Here is a 16,308-nt window from a genome sequence, read left to right on the forward strand (position 1 = left end):
TTTGTGCTTTAAGATGTTTTGAATAGCTTTTATTTTTAGACTTTATAAAAGATACAGAGTGAAAGCCTATTGTTCTTATGGTAAGAGATCTTTACAAAGACATCAATATTTAAAGTAATTAAAAATACCTTAACAAAAGACTTTTTGCTTAAAAACTTGGCAATTTAACAAGCACTCCTCTCAGTCATCTTTTATTCCCATCAGACCAAGGCCAGCCTGTGAGCCATGTATGCTGCAACATAAACAAGAGGCACGTTATTTCTGTTCAGGGTAGTCTTGATGCATATAAGCGAGCTGGTCTAGTAGTGAGGGGGCCTGCAACTCTCAGGGTCAGCAGGTTGAGAAAAACCTGCACCCCCCCCCCCCCCCCAAAAAAAAAAAAATTATTTGGCATTCTTCTTAAACAAGAAATCTACTATGAATGGTCAGGCCTCTGGAAAACAGTAATTCATGAACCTCACTTGGAAGAAACTCTTCCAAGCCTGGGTTGGCGTGCCCTTCTTCCAAGCCCCTGAAGAGCCTGAGCTCGGAGTCTAGCGCTTGAGGGCGCCTGGAGTCTCCCCTCTGTGGACGCAAACGCCTGAAACTGCCTATGCTGCTACTGGGCTGGCTGCATGCCCCTTACTGAGGCAAGACAACAGGCAAGTTTGTGCTAAGTGAGACTAGTTGGAGATGGCACTTAAAGCAAATTTGGCTCTGCTGAGGCCAGTGAAGCTGTTCCAGAAGAAATATGACAGTCTGTAACTCCACAGCCACCTCCTGCCCAAAAAACCTTCTTGTGGAGCTGGCAGTTTCGTAAACAAAGCAAGATGATAAATTGGTAGATAAGAGGCAAATGACTGCTCAGCAATGTAAAGACTGGCTCCGTTACAGCTCAAATGCAGGCAGTAGCTGATCCAAGGACCAAGCACACTCCTACACTCCCCGCAGAGGTTAGCCCTCTGTTCAGCGCCCCCCCCCCCAAAAAATGGCCAATTTAAACTAAGGCTGTTAGCTGATGAAGAGCTTGGGCAGAAACCATTTGCATGAGGTTAGCTATACAATCCGCTGTTGTAAGTTGCAATAATAGCATACAAAATGAGATGGCAATTCTTTTGGCATGTATGTAGGAGAAGCCGCTAAACAATTTTAACTTAATGAACTAAGTTATTTAAAAATAATTATTATTTTTAGAAACTTGTTAGAAACTGAACTGTTACAGTAGCACATGCCAAGAGCAGTCCTTGGCATATAACCTTTCTGAGTTGTTTATGACTGGCATTGAGCCTAAATGTACTCTTGGCTTGGGAATACAGCTCCTTTCTAGAGACAGAGTGTTTGGGCTAGAGAATAACACAGCATCATGCTGCTTTTCCTCAAGCAGCTTTTCAAGTAGGCAAGGAGAACCTGGCCTAGCTGCCTAACCAGGCAGAAGCGATGCTCCTGAGAGCAGCTCTGACTCCCTGCTTCTATTTCAGCACAAGATACTTCTGCTTCTGCAAAGGAATGGTCTCCCTTCGCTTGAAAAGAAACTGAAGAAAAGCAAGGGTAGAAGTGACCTATGTTTGACTGTCTGACCAGCGGCACAGTAAGACCAGAGCGAAGTCTGTTGAAATCAGTATGTACTCAGTAGCTAGGGCCTTGTCTGGGAAAGATTTAACCTGTCTGGTTAATTATTAAGCACTGAATGACTGTGGCAATTCAGGTCCCAGGGTTTGAAGTGCAGGAAGCCCACCTCATCCAGCAGTATCCCTGATACTAGCGCTGAAGCCCAGCTCAACTCAGGGACTGTGCCCTTGCAAATGGCAGATGGTGGCCTGAGCTGCAATGCTGAGTTGGTTAAAAAACAAAACAAAACAAACTCCAAACAAACAAAAAAAATCCTACAAACCAAACCAAACTATGGCTGCTGTGGAACCTTGGTTTAGTTCTCTTGGGCACATAAAACTTGCCTTGTTAGCACAGCTGAAACAACTTCAGAATAGAGAAAAACCATCTGACAGGGATGGTAGGTGACCCTATAAGTACTATACTGCTAATTAGCACTGTGTGCTTCAGCCTTGCTCATCTGGACCACCAGCTACACAAGTGCTTTCAGCACTTGATTGTGGCTCAGGCATGGCTTATGGGCAGAATTTACTCTGTTCAGGTTTTACTGGCCTAACAACATGAAAGTCAGACTGGGTAAGCAGAACAGCTTCTTCAGGCCTTCTCCCAGCTAATTTTCATTTCTTTGTGCATGGTTTTAATTTTTCATAGGTTAGGATAAAAATGTTTGGAAATGTATTTTCCTTGTCTCTTTGCAAAATAGGTGGCGAATTACCTGTTCACCCCAGGAAAGAGAACAACGCACAGAGTGTTATTCTGCAGACTTCTATAAAGCTTCCGGATATGCTGGTCTAGCTTCTTCAGCTTTTTCCTCAGCTCCTGCTCCTGTGTAACAGAATAGAAGCATTAAAATCCCCTATTCAGCTGCACTTATGGTGAGACTGACCCCATGCCACTGTCGGGAAGGACAGCTGTGATTCTGTTTCTGGCTGGCATTTGGAAGCACAAGGGCTCAGCAGCAGGGAGAACCCTGTGCCTCACTCAAATGGCACTGCCGCTTCCTCCAGTAAAAATGAGAACTGCAACTAGAGCTGTTCTTTCCTGTAGGACTACACAACTAGTCATTTCTCTCTGTGATGCCCATGCCATTTGCTGCGCCTGTGTATTGCTCTGCCTGCTCTCAAGTGGTAGGCTTCAGTTCTTGTGTAGCACCACTTGCTGCCCCAAAGTTGCTATGCTGGCTTTCTAGGTTATACGGTACCCCACAAATGCCCCACTATCTTACTTGATATTATGTCTCCAAACTGCTTTGCAGCCTCTTTGCTCCAGCACAAAGAGATCACCCTGCTACAAGCAGCTCTGCACCTAAGTCTGCTCAAAGTTATGACTTCTGGTTCCCGGAATAGTACCCAGGTCAATGTCATCAACCTTCTCACTAACTACAGTAAAGATGAGCTTAGCTTTAAACTCACAGAGTCAGATTGTTGCTCCTTTTCCTCACATAAGATGTCTCCTCTTTGCTTCCCATTGCCGTGATCCATTTGCCAAATCCATCTCCAGAGGTGACCGGGAGCAAGAGCCTTCCTACTTCTTAGCCTGCTGCCCTTCCTTGCCCATCCGTTTATAACTTCAAGGGCATCCACAGCACTTTCTGATTTCTGGAATTCTGCAAAACAAAGAGAAGGAGGAAAATGCTTTGCCAGTGATGTTGCTGCCCTGTTCCTTAGCACCTGTAGGGCAGAACTAAAGGTGTGGAACAGGAGGGAGAACTGAAGTCACTGCAGCAAGGAGATCCTCAGCTTGCTACAGGTAAGCATCAGAATCATAGACATGCCAGTTAAATGCAGCAGCATCCATCCAGTTGTTCATCCCTCACCTTTTTAGAGGTGACCACTTGTCAATGAGTAGCTGCACAGTAGTCAACTCGCATTCTGGACTGGAGCCAATTTTGGAACTTTTCTAGATGAAGATATTTTTTTAAGCAGTTTTCTTTCTTTAAATATTTAGCTGTAAACTGCTCCTTAAAGCAACACACCACGTGCTTTCACTGGAGTATTTCAGATACTACCACTTTGTGCATACCAAATTTCAGTTGCTCTTGTTGTGTCTGTGCAGGTCCCCAAAGGCTGCTGAACGAGCCTGAAGGAAATAAATGGGCTGCAGGCAAAGCTACTCACTGAGGAAACAGCAGTTCCTGTGCTTTCCACTCTGGAGATCCCTTGGCAGGAACAAAGCTTCTAGGTCTTTCAGCTGGCTGAATTCTTCTTGCAAGTCTGTCTCTGTTAATGACTTCTTTAGACCCGCCACATAAATCACACCTTCATTTTCTATATCTAATTCTAGCTCCTTTATGAGAAGATCACAGTCCAGCATTGTTCCACTGACAGGTCTCTGAACCTGGAGTGGATCCAACAGGAATAAATGTTAGCATGTCAGACTAAGCAGCTCTGTGTTTTGAGCTTCTATTTTGAATGATTTTTTTCTGCTTACTAAAGCCTGGTTATCTGTTTTCCCTCTCTTTAAAAATGTGATTAATGAAGGCGACCTCGGATTATTTATGAAAAATGAAGAGATCATGTTTGTAATGCAAAACTACTCTGTAACTATGAGCCCCTGCTATATATATGGCATTTTAACACCCAGTTACTCAGCTCTTTCTTTTAAAGAGGCAGATGCCAGGTCAGAATTCCTGCTGGCAGGCAGAAAGAAAAGAGGGCTATAAACACGCCCTGCGTGCCAGCGGCCTAGGTAGATGGTAACAGCACAGCCAGCCAGGACCTGGCCCAAACACTGTGCTGCAAATAGGAGATGTTGAAGGAGGCATATCATATGCTGTCCCTGTGCTTAGCATAACTTAGGCTATTGCTATTTGCTTTGTTTACCTTAATGCAGACTCCTGCTACCTCAGCTCCATTCAGACTTTCCACAGCAAGTTGGGCAGCCTCCAGCACTTCGTACTGGATACAGACATAGGGCTTGAAACAGGATGATAGATAAGACACTTCAGGCTTTTCAAATACATCAGTCCTCCCTTTCTCAAGACAGATCTTGATAAGGATTTTTTTTAAATATATGGTCCCCAAACCTTTCTATATTCTATATGTAACACTCCATATATATTAGCTATTAGAAACAAGTTTTAATTAGGCCAGCAATTAATATCACCGCTTTTGCCATTAACGATCTTAGCAAACAGTTCTCCCTTAGGAGGGTCAGAAACTGTCTCAGATTCCCCAGTGCTCAGTTTAAAGTCCTCTCCCCTAAATGGTGGTGCTTTCTCAACAGCTCATGGTCACCCTATGGAACTAGCTTGAACAGCAACAGTTATGCTGTATGAACTGTGTTTATTCTTGTCATTGTACAGAACAGCTTTTGTATGCTGAAGCCTTGTAGCTGGTAGCTATACTGTCAGAAAAAACAGAATAAAAGTGGTATTTAAGTATTCTGAATTCACATCTTTCCAAGACGTTACTTGAGAATTCCCTGCCTGTCAGCAAGCCGAATGCTTTGACTGGTCCTTACCTGGTATGTTTCTGTCACTACTGTGAGAGATCGGATTGGTCCACACCTCCCAAATTCTTTCTTCACAGACTTCAGGCAAAAGCTTTCATCAAAAGGACCTGCGTAAATTGTCAGCATGTCAGTCAGCTTGATTCTCACCTGCAGGAACACAAATCAGAGTAGGAACTTCACAAAGCAAAGGAACTAACTGCCTGTGCCTCCAAATACATAGTCTGTTTCCAAACTCAAAAACGAAGAATATTCTCACTCAAAAAAAAAATTACCTTTTCACAAATTCCAGCAAGAAGGTGAGGTGCAACATACTCTGGATCCAAACTGAACTGAATGATACTGAAAGTGGACAGGGGAACATCTTTTAGGGCTCTCTGAAGAATCTGTAGGGAATAGCATATGCAAGGCTCAAGGGGGTGCAAGGCAGTGGTACAGCAAAGGATCAGAAACAAAGCTACCGAGCTTAATGCACAACTTTACTTTTCATTACTGTCCAAGGAAGCCCTCAGGCAGGAATCACTTTGATTGAAAGTCTTCTTTAGTGAGTCACGAAAGGATGATACGGGATCAAAGCTTATTTCCAAAATATTAAAACAGATTTAGCTAACATGGTATTACAACTATTGCTAAGATTACTGTCAGTCAGCTTTTTAAAATAGGAATCATTGCCCTCCCTGAACAAAAAACAACTTTGAACTATTTTGATGCTTGCTTAGACCAACCCACTCTAAGTCCATTCACCTGTTTGTTTGAAGTGCTCAGGTTACTCTGACACAAGCCAGAAGAGTCTAGTTCCTGTCTGCCCAAAAGGAGGGGTTTTTGGCCAGTCATCTGCAAGCAGTCCAAAAAACTAGCAGACAAAAGAAAGCTATGAATCACACTACATATCAACGTAATAAGTTAAAAGCTTTCAAGAAGTGCCTGTCAGTGAAAAATGGTACAGCTCATTAGAGAAAATTTTAAAGAATATTCTTGTCCTCAACATCAAAAGAAGCCTAGAGGACTCTTTGTGAAATCTAAGATACATCTTCTGAAAGTTTTTAAGGGCTATTCTACAATTACCTGTATGTCTCTGAAGATACTGATTGCTTCTGAAAACATAACACAAATTTGATTTCACTGAGAATTCAGCCAAAGGAAAAACATACATATTTGGGAGTCTTATTACCATGGTTTGGATAAATGTGGAGGCTCATTCAACTGTCTCTGGATTGTATTTTGTTGCAGCTGTAACGCAGATTTATTCTGTGATACCTCAGTCAGTCTTTCGGTTGTCAGAAGCATCTCCAAGTTTAGTTCTGCCACCTTGGGGAAGGAGGAAGATCAGTAGTCTTTCATTACAGCTAATTGTTGCTATCCAAAAAGCATGTGCCTTCTGTATGAGTCACTTAGGCACATCATAGTAGAGAAAAATGAGCATTCACTTCTTGCCTTATTCTTTTCTGATGTCATTTTTCAAGCATGCAGCACTCTCAGCATGAACCAGCAACTGTCTCCTGAAAGTCCTCTCAGAAACCAGCAACATAAGAAAGAGACTCCTAAAACCAGCTGAATACCTGACACAACATAAGGTCCCCACTTCTTTCATTTGCCAAAATGGCAGGCAGTCCTGAGGGCTGGAAGTGTCCAAATCGGTCTTTGCTTCAATGTCCCTCTTTGAGATCAGCAGCAACCCTGATTCATGTCAGTGTTTGAGTACTGAAACACTGGTAATGCTCCAGATTATTCAGATTACTGGACAGATGCTAAAAGAAACAAGCTGCCAAAATTGAAGCCTATATCACAATTCCATTTTCTCCTTTAAATCAAAAAGAGGCTGGGCAGAAATGTGTTTTTTTTTTTTTCCCCTTCATAAGTGCAACAACTTGCATGCTCTGCTATAAAGGTCTTCTACCAAATGGACAAAAATCTTAATTAGATATAGCTACCTTGGCTGGTCCCTGCTCAATAAAGAATTGAGCCAATTCCAGTGAAGCTCTAGCATCTTCTGCAGGATCATGTCCAAGCTTCTGTTCACATTGGATCTCTTTCCTAGGGCATCAAAATTAGATGTATAGGCAGGTTATCTGTTTTCCCACACTGATGAACATCTTGTCTTTTCTAAACTGTGCCTTTTTTGGGCAAAATAGCTCTCCCCTCTTCAAGAAGGATTTCAATTCTGTGCAGCAGCATTCTTGTGATATACTCCCAAAAGTTACTGCAAGACATGTTTTTGCAATGTTGAGCAAAACACTGTTTACATGGTTTCACAGAAGCAGTGGTAATACATGGTACTCTGATGCACAACTACTTTTAATTTTACTTCTTCCTTGACCAATGACCCAACTCACAATACGCACACAGACAGGGAGGCAACCTTCAACTCAGCAAAGTGTGGAGCAGTAAGTATTAACGTTCACCTTATGAACGGAGAGCACTGCATCACTAACACATACTATCCAACAGTAGCTAGTACACTGAGGAATACAATTAAGTCAGTGTATCATACTTTCATACCTTAGCTTTTCTTTCTTGATAATGGCAATAAATCTCATTTGCGTGAGTTATAGTGCCTTTGCTGCTTTACAATTCAACACACTGATAGTGCTACAGACTTGCAAAAAAGCTAATTTTGTGGTTCAAGTACAAAACAAGGACTCAAATCTGGTCGTGTCACAGCATCTGTTTGCCCAAAGACTAGCCAAGTTATTACACTGCCTGATCTTTCAAGGAGGCAGTAAAGTCTTTCTTAACATGTCTGTACAGCCTTCTCCTTCCTTTTCAGTTTTACTGAAGAAAAAAAAAATTCTGATGCTACTGGTGGAAGAACAGGACCCTCTGACTTCCAATGGCAGTTTCTAATACTACCAATAACAATGCAGTAATAAACTTACCCTAAAACAGCTTTGGCTAGAAATTTTAGCTTAAATCTTCGACCTTCATTTCTGGCAAAAAGCAATGAAGTATCAATAACACTGGGGTGGATCATCTGGAGAAGAGAAACATCATGCATTTAATACAACAGCAGTCTCACGGAACTGGGTAGTAGTTCCATGGCTATCTGTACTTCTGCCTTTTCATTTCAACTGTCAGCTTCTTACTGAGGGATAACTGGTCCACAACAATGTAGCAGATAGGAATAAAGAAACAGGCCAAAATCTCCTTCCAAACATTCTATCAGGAAGATCCAGATTGGGTTAGAAAGACTAACTATAACTCAAGCATATTAGGTTTGTTAAATTAAAGGTAGAAGAGACTTAACTTCTTCTCCTGACAGAGCTATCAAAAGCACCTGGCAGAAGCAGAGAGGTAAATCTGCTGTTGCAACTACATCTATTTCTGGACAGACTCCTCCCTTCCCTTTGGGTTCTGAACACCACCTTGCAAGTTTTATAGATGTACGGGGAGTCCTTCTCTTTTAAGTACTTACAGACATAGGGCTATTCACAACAGAAAGCAATTCTTTGTTATTAACAAGTGTTTACTAATAAAACCAGGAATTGTTTGGGAGTTTTAGGTCTGGAATGAATATCACAGGTTTGGGAAAAACACTCTTAAAGCATACTCACTTGCAAGGCTTGAAGATCAGCATTTAAAGAATGACCCACCAACACCGCATCATGGGGAAGCATTTTCTTTAGTCTGGTTTGGATGTCTGCCAGTTTTGTTTTCACTGGAAGAAGAATTTTCCTTGTGATTCCTGAGAATCTTCAAAACAAAAGTTGGACAAGGCAAAAGCAACACATTAGCAACAGCACTTACTGGAGGACATTACAAGCAGGGCATGTAAAATATAAACTCTGTGTAACAGACTAATCACAGAATGCTATTTACTGCTTCCTATATAAAACTAGTCCAACATACTGCAGGGATATTAAACTGTTTTAGGTGGTACCACTACTCTTTCTAAAGGTTGTTCTCAAGGATAATTTATTCTTAAATGATGCAGCTCTTAGCATCAGACAGCACAGGAAAGGAAACACTGCAAGGCTGATGCGGAAGGAGATGCTTTCCAAGTAACCTGAAGGGACTGGCACTTTACCTCCAGCCTAACACAGGGCCAAACTTTGGAGAAGACATGGCTTGAGTTTTGCCTGCTTTTATTATGAAACTGAGCCCAACCCTAGAGCTGTGTGCAAGCTGATGAGCTGCTCTATTCATTTTTTACAGATGCGGAAACTTAGCTATGGAGCAGAGAGACCCAGGCTGCAATCCCATATTCTCACTTACCCTGTATCCTATTTTACAGCCAGCAGTGCAAGGGTAATCTGTGCTGTGTATCATTAACACATAACACAACTTTTCCTGGAACACTGCAGAACGAAAAGGCTTCTGCCTAGACACAGGGGCCTACACACTATGAAGCAGAAAAGTCCACACATAAAGTTATTCTAACCACATAGTAAGAACTGTATTCTTAACACTGAGTGAAATGGAGCAGACAACTGTGAAAGTGTGTAAGCCAAAGCCCTCTGAAAGGTCCCATTTAACAAGCTTGATTTGAAGGGGTTAACAACCTTAAAGATGAAGAGGTAAAAAATGTATATGCAGGTCACCTGGTGCGGTAGTTCACTATCCTGCTTTCAGGTTTGACTAGTTCATTCAAGAGGCACCGACCCTGTGCATCCACTAAAGAGACATGAGTGACTTCATTCCCTTTTGCCGTCAGGCACTGTCAGAAAGAAGCAGAGGCAGATGGTGAATCAGCATGATGCTTGCCACCCAAAAACCTTGGCTAACATCTGCTTTGGCTGCAGCCAGCACCACTACTAAGGAGTTACTTAGAGACCTACCACTTGCAGCTGGCTGTCTAACACTGTAGCATGCTTCATTTCAATCTTTAGAGGCCCACAATAAGCACAGCAAACAAACAGGCAAGTGCAACACAGAAAAAGCCATTATGAAGACGTGCCAATTCCACAGAATCAGTTTATACTCTGCACTATGCAACTGATACTGAGAGCATCTTTTCCAGAGAAGCTGTATAATTTAAAAGCAGAACCTGGGCTGTCTCTCAAAGCTAACGGTAATTCGGCATTTCTGCAAGGTCAAAACTACACCAAGGCAGGGTTCTTCACCACAGCAAGCTGCAAGAACTGTGATGGGTAAAGGAAAGGTGTGAGTGGTAGGGAGAAATCCTTCCCCTTCCAAAGCCTGGGCAGGGCTAGGAGGAAGAATTCCAGAACAACCTCAGGAGGTTACTGCAGCATCAGGGACAGGCCTGGTGGATCCAGCTGCTGTTCTGAGAGTCAAGGCAGAACCAAGTGCTCTGCTGCACTGCACAGGACAAAGGTAACTTTTCTTTCTTGTCTTCAGAACTGCTTTCTGAGTCCTTCCCATGGATGTGTTAACACTGGTGACACCAATGAAGGGACTGGCAGTGGTGGTTAACGTGTCAGAAGTGGTTTAGCAAATACATGGGGTGTGTGGCTCACTGTGGAATAGCTAACAGGATATCAATTGCTTGACTATGCTCCGCAAGGCCACACATTTGTTTTTACCATTTCACAATCAAGACCAAAGAGGGGGCTGCTGTCTGTCCTCTGCTGATCACACTCTGTGTACATATAGTCCTCACACCCAGGGGAGCCTAGAATGAAAAGATATCTGTGATTAAGACCCCTCCCATTTATAACTCATCATGTATCTAGTAAGGCAGACAGGCAGTAGAGATGATTTTGGGGTAAAATGGACATATCTTACATGATCAAACATGCCACTACTGTCAAGAATCTAAAAATCTCTCAAAAACTGACCTTTCATGGGATAATCATTTTTTTTCAGCTCTTCTAAAGTTAAAGTATAGCTAGTCAGGCCTCGTTTTTCTCCTCCGTATTTCTGGATTATAGGATCCCACTGCAAATCTGAGCTGTTAGGAATACATTGGCTGCTAGTGGAAGTCGAACCTGTAAGGTACATTTAGAAATCAGAATCATCTGTCAAGCTCAGATCGTAATCCCTACTTGCAGTCAGTTTTCTCCATTAGTACGTACACTACGAGGCTGCACCTTTTCAAGGAAAACACTACCTGAAGCAATGACCTGTAACTCAGGATACCTAAATCTTACTCCCAGTCCAGCTACTAACACTATTAGCTGATCATGGGCAAGTCACATCACAAGTCTCGGTGCCATGTCTCTTTCAGTAACAGAGAGAACATACTTTCCTCACAGGCATGACAGCATAATAGTCTCCTATTTTGTGAGCTGTAGAAGAAATTCTCTCTCTTTTTTTTTTTTTTTTTTTAACCTTCTCTGTGACATTCTTTCCCATAAATATTAGGAGCAAATGTGTTCTTAAACGTGGCTCACAAAGAAACAAACATTGAATTGACCCCAGAATGCACAGGTGTGTGAAATTAAACTACCCTGCAGGGATTCTCTGCAGTTTACACTTAAAGGAAAATATACCTGACATCTCAGATCTGTGACTGTGCAGTAGGTTTACAGTCCAGATGCTACAGGACTTTTCAACACATTGAAAGTAACAGCTGTTCATTCTCCCATTTAGGACTTGAATTCAATGTTCTTTGTGTTACACTTCTAAAGATTTCAGTGAAGTTCTCATTGTAGTCTCTTGCAGGTTTTGTACAAGCCTGTAGGATTAATCACCTCTATAAAGAGTATAAAAATAGGAAATCAGTTGTCAACACACCTGTTCTTTACCTTGATTTGCTGCTCAGTATAACAAAGAAAATTAGTAACAAATGTTTAACTACCTAGCTTGAATCTATCTTAGATCTCTGTATCTTTTACTAGACACATCTTAGAATAAAATGATCATAAAATGGGTAAGGAAGCATCAGAATTTTGGATTAAACATGTTAAAAACTTTCCCTCTGCTTTTTGCATTTACTTGTGATAATAAGCCCAACAGAGAGCAAATGAACTAGTTAGGGTAACTAGCCTCATGGTTTAAGCCATTATGTATTCTCCTTTGTGAATAAGTTTACCATAGCAGCGTGCTGGGATTACACAATATGCATAGCCATTAAATTACTATTCAAATCACTGTGGTTGAAAGAGATGACGCAAAACCAAGCAAGATACCTCGTGCACTGTTTTGAGGATTCAAGTTTGCTTCTTCTCCATACAGGTTGGCTAGGAAGTTAGCCGAAGAAGGTGATAATGTGAATCTCTGAAAAAGGAAACACGTTAGAGACTTTGAATTGTAACAAAAAAAATCAAGTGTTGCAAATAAATAAAGAGATGTCCCTTTATTCCTAAAATCATCCAAATTTGGAGGAGAAGGATGGAATTATAAGTAGTGGAAGTATGTTTCAGATTCTCTCAAGATTAAAAAAACAAAACAAAACAAAACTGTTTTACGGGTTTACATCACAGGTCTTTGTACTAAATGATAGCTGTGCCTTGCCTGATATGATCGAGAAGGCTAATCTCAGACTTTCACTGACAGAAACTAAAGCAAGTTCCAAACTTGCCAGTTAATTTGTGATTTGCACTTGCTGCAGGTGAGGGAGAATTCTCTAGAAGTGTCAATCAATGTACATCTTTCTTCCTTCAGAAATGTTGGTTGTAACTCAGAAAATTAAAATAATTATAGTATTTTGGGGAAACAGGAGAAACTTGACATAAAGTGCAAATAGTAAAGGTGAGATTTTCAACTGGTGGGAACAGCATAACTATTGAAATTCTGCTCACTCACACTCAGAGTAAATTCCAAATCAACCAAAATATTTTTAATCTCTTTGGCATCTTAAAGATGCAGAAAGTATAATAATCAGAGTGCTGAAACATCGATGTATAAACATTTCACCTGCTAAGGCTTCAAAGACATAAGTCTTGAAAATCTCTGAATATCAAAGCTTTGGCCTTCACTCTGAGCTGACAAAAGCTACCAGTAGATCCTCTCATTGTCTTGCTTTGTGATTCAAAGATGGCCACTTCCTCTTGGTAAGGTAATAATTTCACTGCAGTAAGTAAACCTTGGGACATGGCTTCATGATTGGAAAAAGTGTAGCAGGCAGCAACACAGTTTGGGGACTTACATGCTGGAACACTTTTCTGAGGTGTTTGAACTGTAAGTAGAATTTGTAGAAATGGAGTTGGCACATTTCATGCAGAACAATAACCACAACCCCAGCCAGGTGGCTTTGGTGATAAATATGGCACCAGCTGCAATTAAAAAAAACAAAAAACAAACAAAAACAATTATCAAATACTCTTAAAAACAAACTTGGAGACAGTCCAGCTTTCACATCAGTCAATGGCAGAGTGCCAAATGGCTTCAATGAGAAGGGGCTTTTATAGCTTATCTCAACCAGCCACATATTCCTGGAAGCAACAGAATATGGAATTGTAGCTGAATTCTGCATCAGTAGTATTTCAAATCAAAACCTGCCTCATCTATATGCATCAGAATATGAATACACATAAATAAGTTCAGCTGTAGTGATGCAGTCTAGTCAACGAAATTGATGAGTAAAATCACTTTATTGAAATGGAAAGTTTCACAAAATCATCTTCCAATCAATATTAAAAATCTAAAGTGAGAACACTTTTGCCTCAAGTTTTAAATTGTATTTCAAGCTATGTTACATTTCACCATACTTTTCCCATCCAAGGTTACATACCCTTTATATACCCTCCTCAGCCTTTTCCCTTCCATTGCTGAAAAGTTCAGGCTAAAAAAGGGCAAAGTGATTAAAATGTTTCTCCCAAAACACTCTATAAAGTGTTTCAATTACTTCTGACATGAAACATGCTGTGTTAATACTTTCAACATGGTATTTCATTTCTCATAGTATGAAAATTTTGTTCCACAAAACATGGTTTAGTTTTTGACAACTGCATGAAACAAAATTATGAAATGGATGCATTTTTGTTAGCAGAGGAATCCTGGTTTCTGGCCAGGTCTAACAACAACTGTATCTCTGTAATACAGATAGTCATTATGGCAACTGTGCTGCAAGGATTCCAAACCCAGTGGGACTGTATGCCTCTACCTAAGTTTTCACAGCCTGCAAGACAGAAGACACGATAGCTTCCCAAACACGTGTTATACCTGGGTTGTGTTGCATTGTGGCGTTTTCCCAAAGCTGCATACTTTAACAACTCATACACCTGATCATGGCTGATTTCACAGTCCTCACCAAATAATGCCGCTGACAAACGCGATGACTTTTCCTGTAAAAGGGAAATGCTAGTAAAGAAAGGTTTTAGGTAATCATACAAGTTCATGGAAAATGAAGGGAATTATATAGTAAAACAGAACCATTTACTACTTAGGTACAATAAACTACATTTAAAATAACTTTTCCTGATCCATTTCGGATCACACCTTAATATTAAATTTACTAACCAATATTTTAGTAACTCTGATGCCCTAATCTGAAAGATGTATTAAATAAGGATTAACATATGTAGAAATATGTACTACGGAGACTTGAGGTTACGTCATTTGCAAACATAGTGTTCTGCTCTCTCAACATATTCATCCACTTGCTCCTGTAGCGCTTTGGGCATTTATACAAGGGTTATATGTAGTCTCTTTACTTCATTTACATTATGTGATCTGTTTTGGCAGATAGGTTTGCTGACTCCTGCAGGAAAAAAAATGTTTCAGTAAAATCTAAGGAAACTGTAGGAAAAAAGCACCAGAGAGAAGAGATGGAGTGCAGACTGTACCACACAAGTCAACACAACCATTCTTAGACCACAATCCTCAGCTCATGAATTCTCCTAAAAGCTAACAGTAAGTAAACAAATGATTGTAGAGACCTCCATTTGCCATTTGGCCTGATCCAGTGGAGCTCCTACAATCTGCAAGAATTTTAAAAGATAATTTTTGTTACATGATGGAAAGACATCACGGTGTGCCGGAAAAGAGACCGTAAAAAAACCCCCAGAGTATCAAATCCCACAGGATAAAGAACCACCATAAGATGTTTTTTCCCACCATGCTAATAAGCTCTGTGCTCACTAAGCTTGACAGAGCCTGCCCCAGCAGGATTGAGCTGGTTTCATTTCAAAGCCATTTGTCATTGAGTAAGAAAGCTAAACAGAGGTGACAACCCTTTAGGTTGAAGTGGTTAAGAATCACCTGTTAATAATAATTATTAGTCCTTCATCTCTCATACTAAGTTAGGCAAATAAGTAATACCATTGCTGTTTTCAGTGCAGCCTAATTAGAGATTTGCAGAATAACCAGCAGAAATTTCTTTTCACCAAGCAAAGGCTACCTGGCAACCACAGGAATTTCAGTTTCTAATCTGGTACAAAGCAGACACATCTCACAGCTTAGATGTACTTACTCCTCTCCCACATCGGGCACTGAATTAATTTTGATCTGGGTGACTAACATGTTACCATGAGCTTGAAACTTTGGGCTCACAGAACCACAGAACAGTTGGGGGTGGGAGGCACCTCTGCAGATCACCCAGTCCAACCCCCCTGCTCAGGCAGGGTCACGTAGAGCACCATGCCCAGGACCCTGCCCAGACATCTTCTGAACGTCTCCAAGGAAGGAGACTCCACATCTCTGGGCAACCTGTGCCAGTGCTCCATCACCCTCAAACAGCAAAGACATTTTTCCTTATGTTCAGACGGACCTTCCTGTGCTGACTTGTATGAACTATGAAGTAACCAAACACAACTATGCTTTCAGGATCTAATTTTAAGAGGACAAGTGACATCAGAGAGTTCATTTTTTAACAAAATTCCTTAAATATAAATGACTAATACTTCAAATGAGTTCATTTTCCACATTTCTTTTGCACTATAAACAGCACTAGTCATCTTTAGTCTAACCTCGAGTTAAATGGAAGAAAAACAGGCCTGTGCTGTTTCCAGCATCCCAACAAGCAACGTACTGAGGCTACCGAGCAGGTGTCAGAGGCACAAAGCGCGGCCGCAGGAGCCCAACGGATCCCCCAGTGCATGTGCAAAGCCAAAGGAGTTTCTGACGTGGTTTTCACCTTTGGCTTAGGCCCATTGGGGCAGACACCGGCATCCCCCAGCCTCCTCTTCTTCCTGGCTCCCTGCGGCTCCTCCACGTCCTCGCCGCCGCCGCGGGGCCTTTTGCAGCCATTCACGCAGACGCCCTTCGCCATGGCGCTGCCCCGGGCGCGCCGCCGCCGCCCCGGCCCTAGGCCCCGCTCTGAGGCGGCCGGGCGCGGCCGCGGGGGCGCCAGGCCTGCTCGGGCCACGCTCCCAGCCGGCTCCGGGCTCTGCTGCTCCGTTGGCCCCGTAGCGGTGGCGTCGGCCCCGGCCCCGGCCCCGGCCCCGGCCCCGGCCCCGGCCCTATCCCTATCCCTGTCCCAGTCCCCGC

At 41.9% G+C, this 16,308-nt stretch overlaps 1 protein-coding gene across 3 annotated transcripts; it reads right to left on the reverse strand.

Annotated features, from left to right (window-relative positions):
* REXO5 (RNA exonuclease 5) lies at positions 1-16,296 on the reverse strand. Of its 3 annotated transcripts, none has more exons than XM_026116230.2 (19): positions 15,956-16,296; positions 14,044-14,165; positions 13,028-13,154; positions 12,069-12,156; positions 10,776-10,925; positions 10,521-10,609; positions 9,576-9,691; positions 8,589-8,727; positions 7,914-8,008; positions 6,969-7,071; positions 6,209-6,345; positions 5,782-5,890; positions 5,313-5,423; positions 5,050-5,187; positions 4,410-4,502; positions 3,705-3,924; positions 3,000-3,193; positions 2,303-2,412; positions 1-232 (listed from the first exon to the last, which is right to left on the reverse strand). In XM_026116230.2, the coding sequence occupies exons 1-19, from the start codon at positions 16,088-16,090 to the stop codon at positions 181-183; spliced, it is 2,328 nt and encodes a 775-aa protein (XP_025972015.2). In that variant the 5' UTR covers positions 16,091-16,296; the 3' UTR covers positions 1-180. The 3 variants fall into 3 exon arrangements, with proteins under 3 accessions (XP_025972015.2, XP_064376351.1, XP_025972016.1); XM_064520281.1 differs by lacking the exon at positions 15,956-16,296 and adding an exon at positions 15,789-15,932; XM_026116231.2 differs by lacking the exons at positions 12,069-12,156; positions 13,028-13,154; positions 14,044-14,165; positions 15,956-16,296 and adding an exon at positions 11,430-11,579.
* Positions 16,297-16,308: the final 12 nt, after the last annotated feature.

The sequence above is a fragment of the Dromaius novaehollandiae genome, chromosome 14, assembly GCF_036370855.1.
Source record: "Dromaius novaehollandiae isolate bDroNov1 chromosome 14, bDroNov1.hap1, whole genome shotgun sequence".
NCBI classification, from domain to species: domain Eukaryota; kingdom Metazoa; phylum Chordata; class Aves; order Casuariiformes; family Dromaiidae; genus Dromaius; species Dromaius novaehollandiae.

What these genes read in the sequence shown, in the direction of transcription:
- REXO5 (XM_026116230.2), bottom strand. Translation starts at nt 16,090, where the DNA reads ATGGCGAAGGGCGTCTGCGTGAATGGCTGCAAAAGGCCCCGCGGCGGC. An exon ending in TTGGTCTTGATTGTGAAATG is followed by an intron (nt 9,692 to 10,520) that starts GTAAAAACAAAT and finishes TCTTTCTGACAG; the next exon opens with TGCCTGACGGCAAAAGGGAA. An exon ending in CCACATTTATCCAAACCATG is followed by an intron (nt 5,891 to 6,208) that starts GTAATAAGACTC and finishes TTTGTCTGCTAG; the next exon opens with TTTTTTGGACTGCTTGCAGA.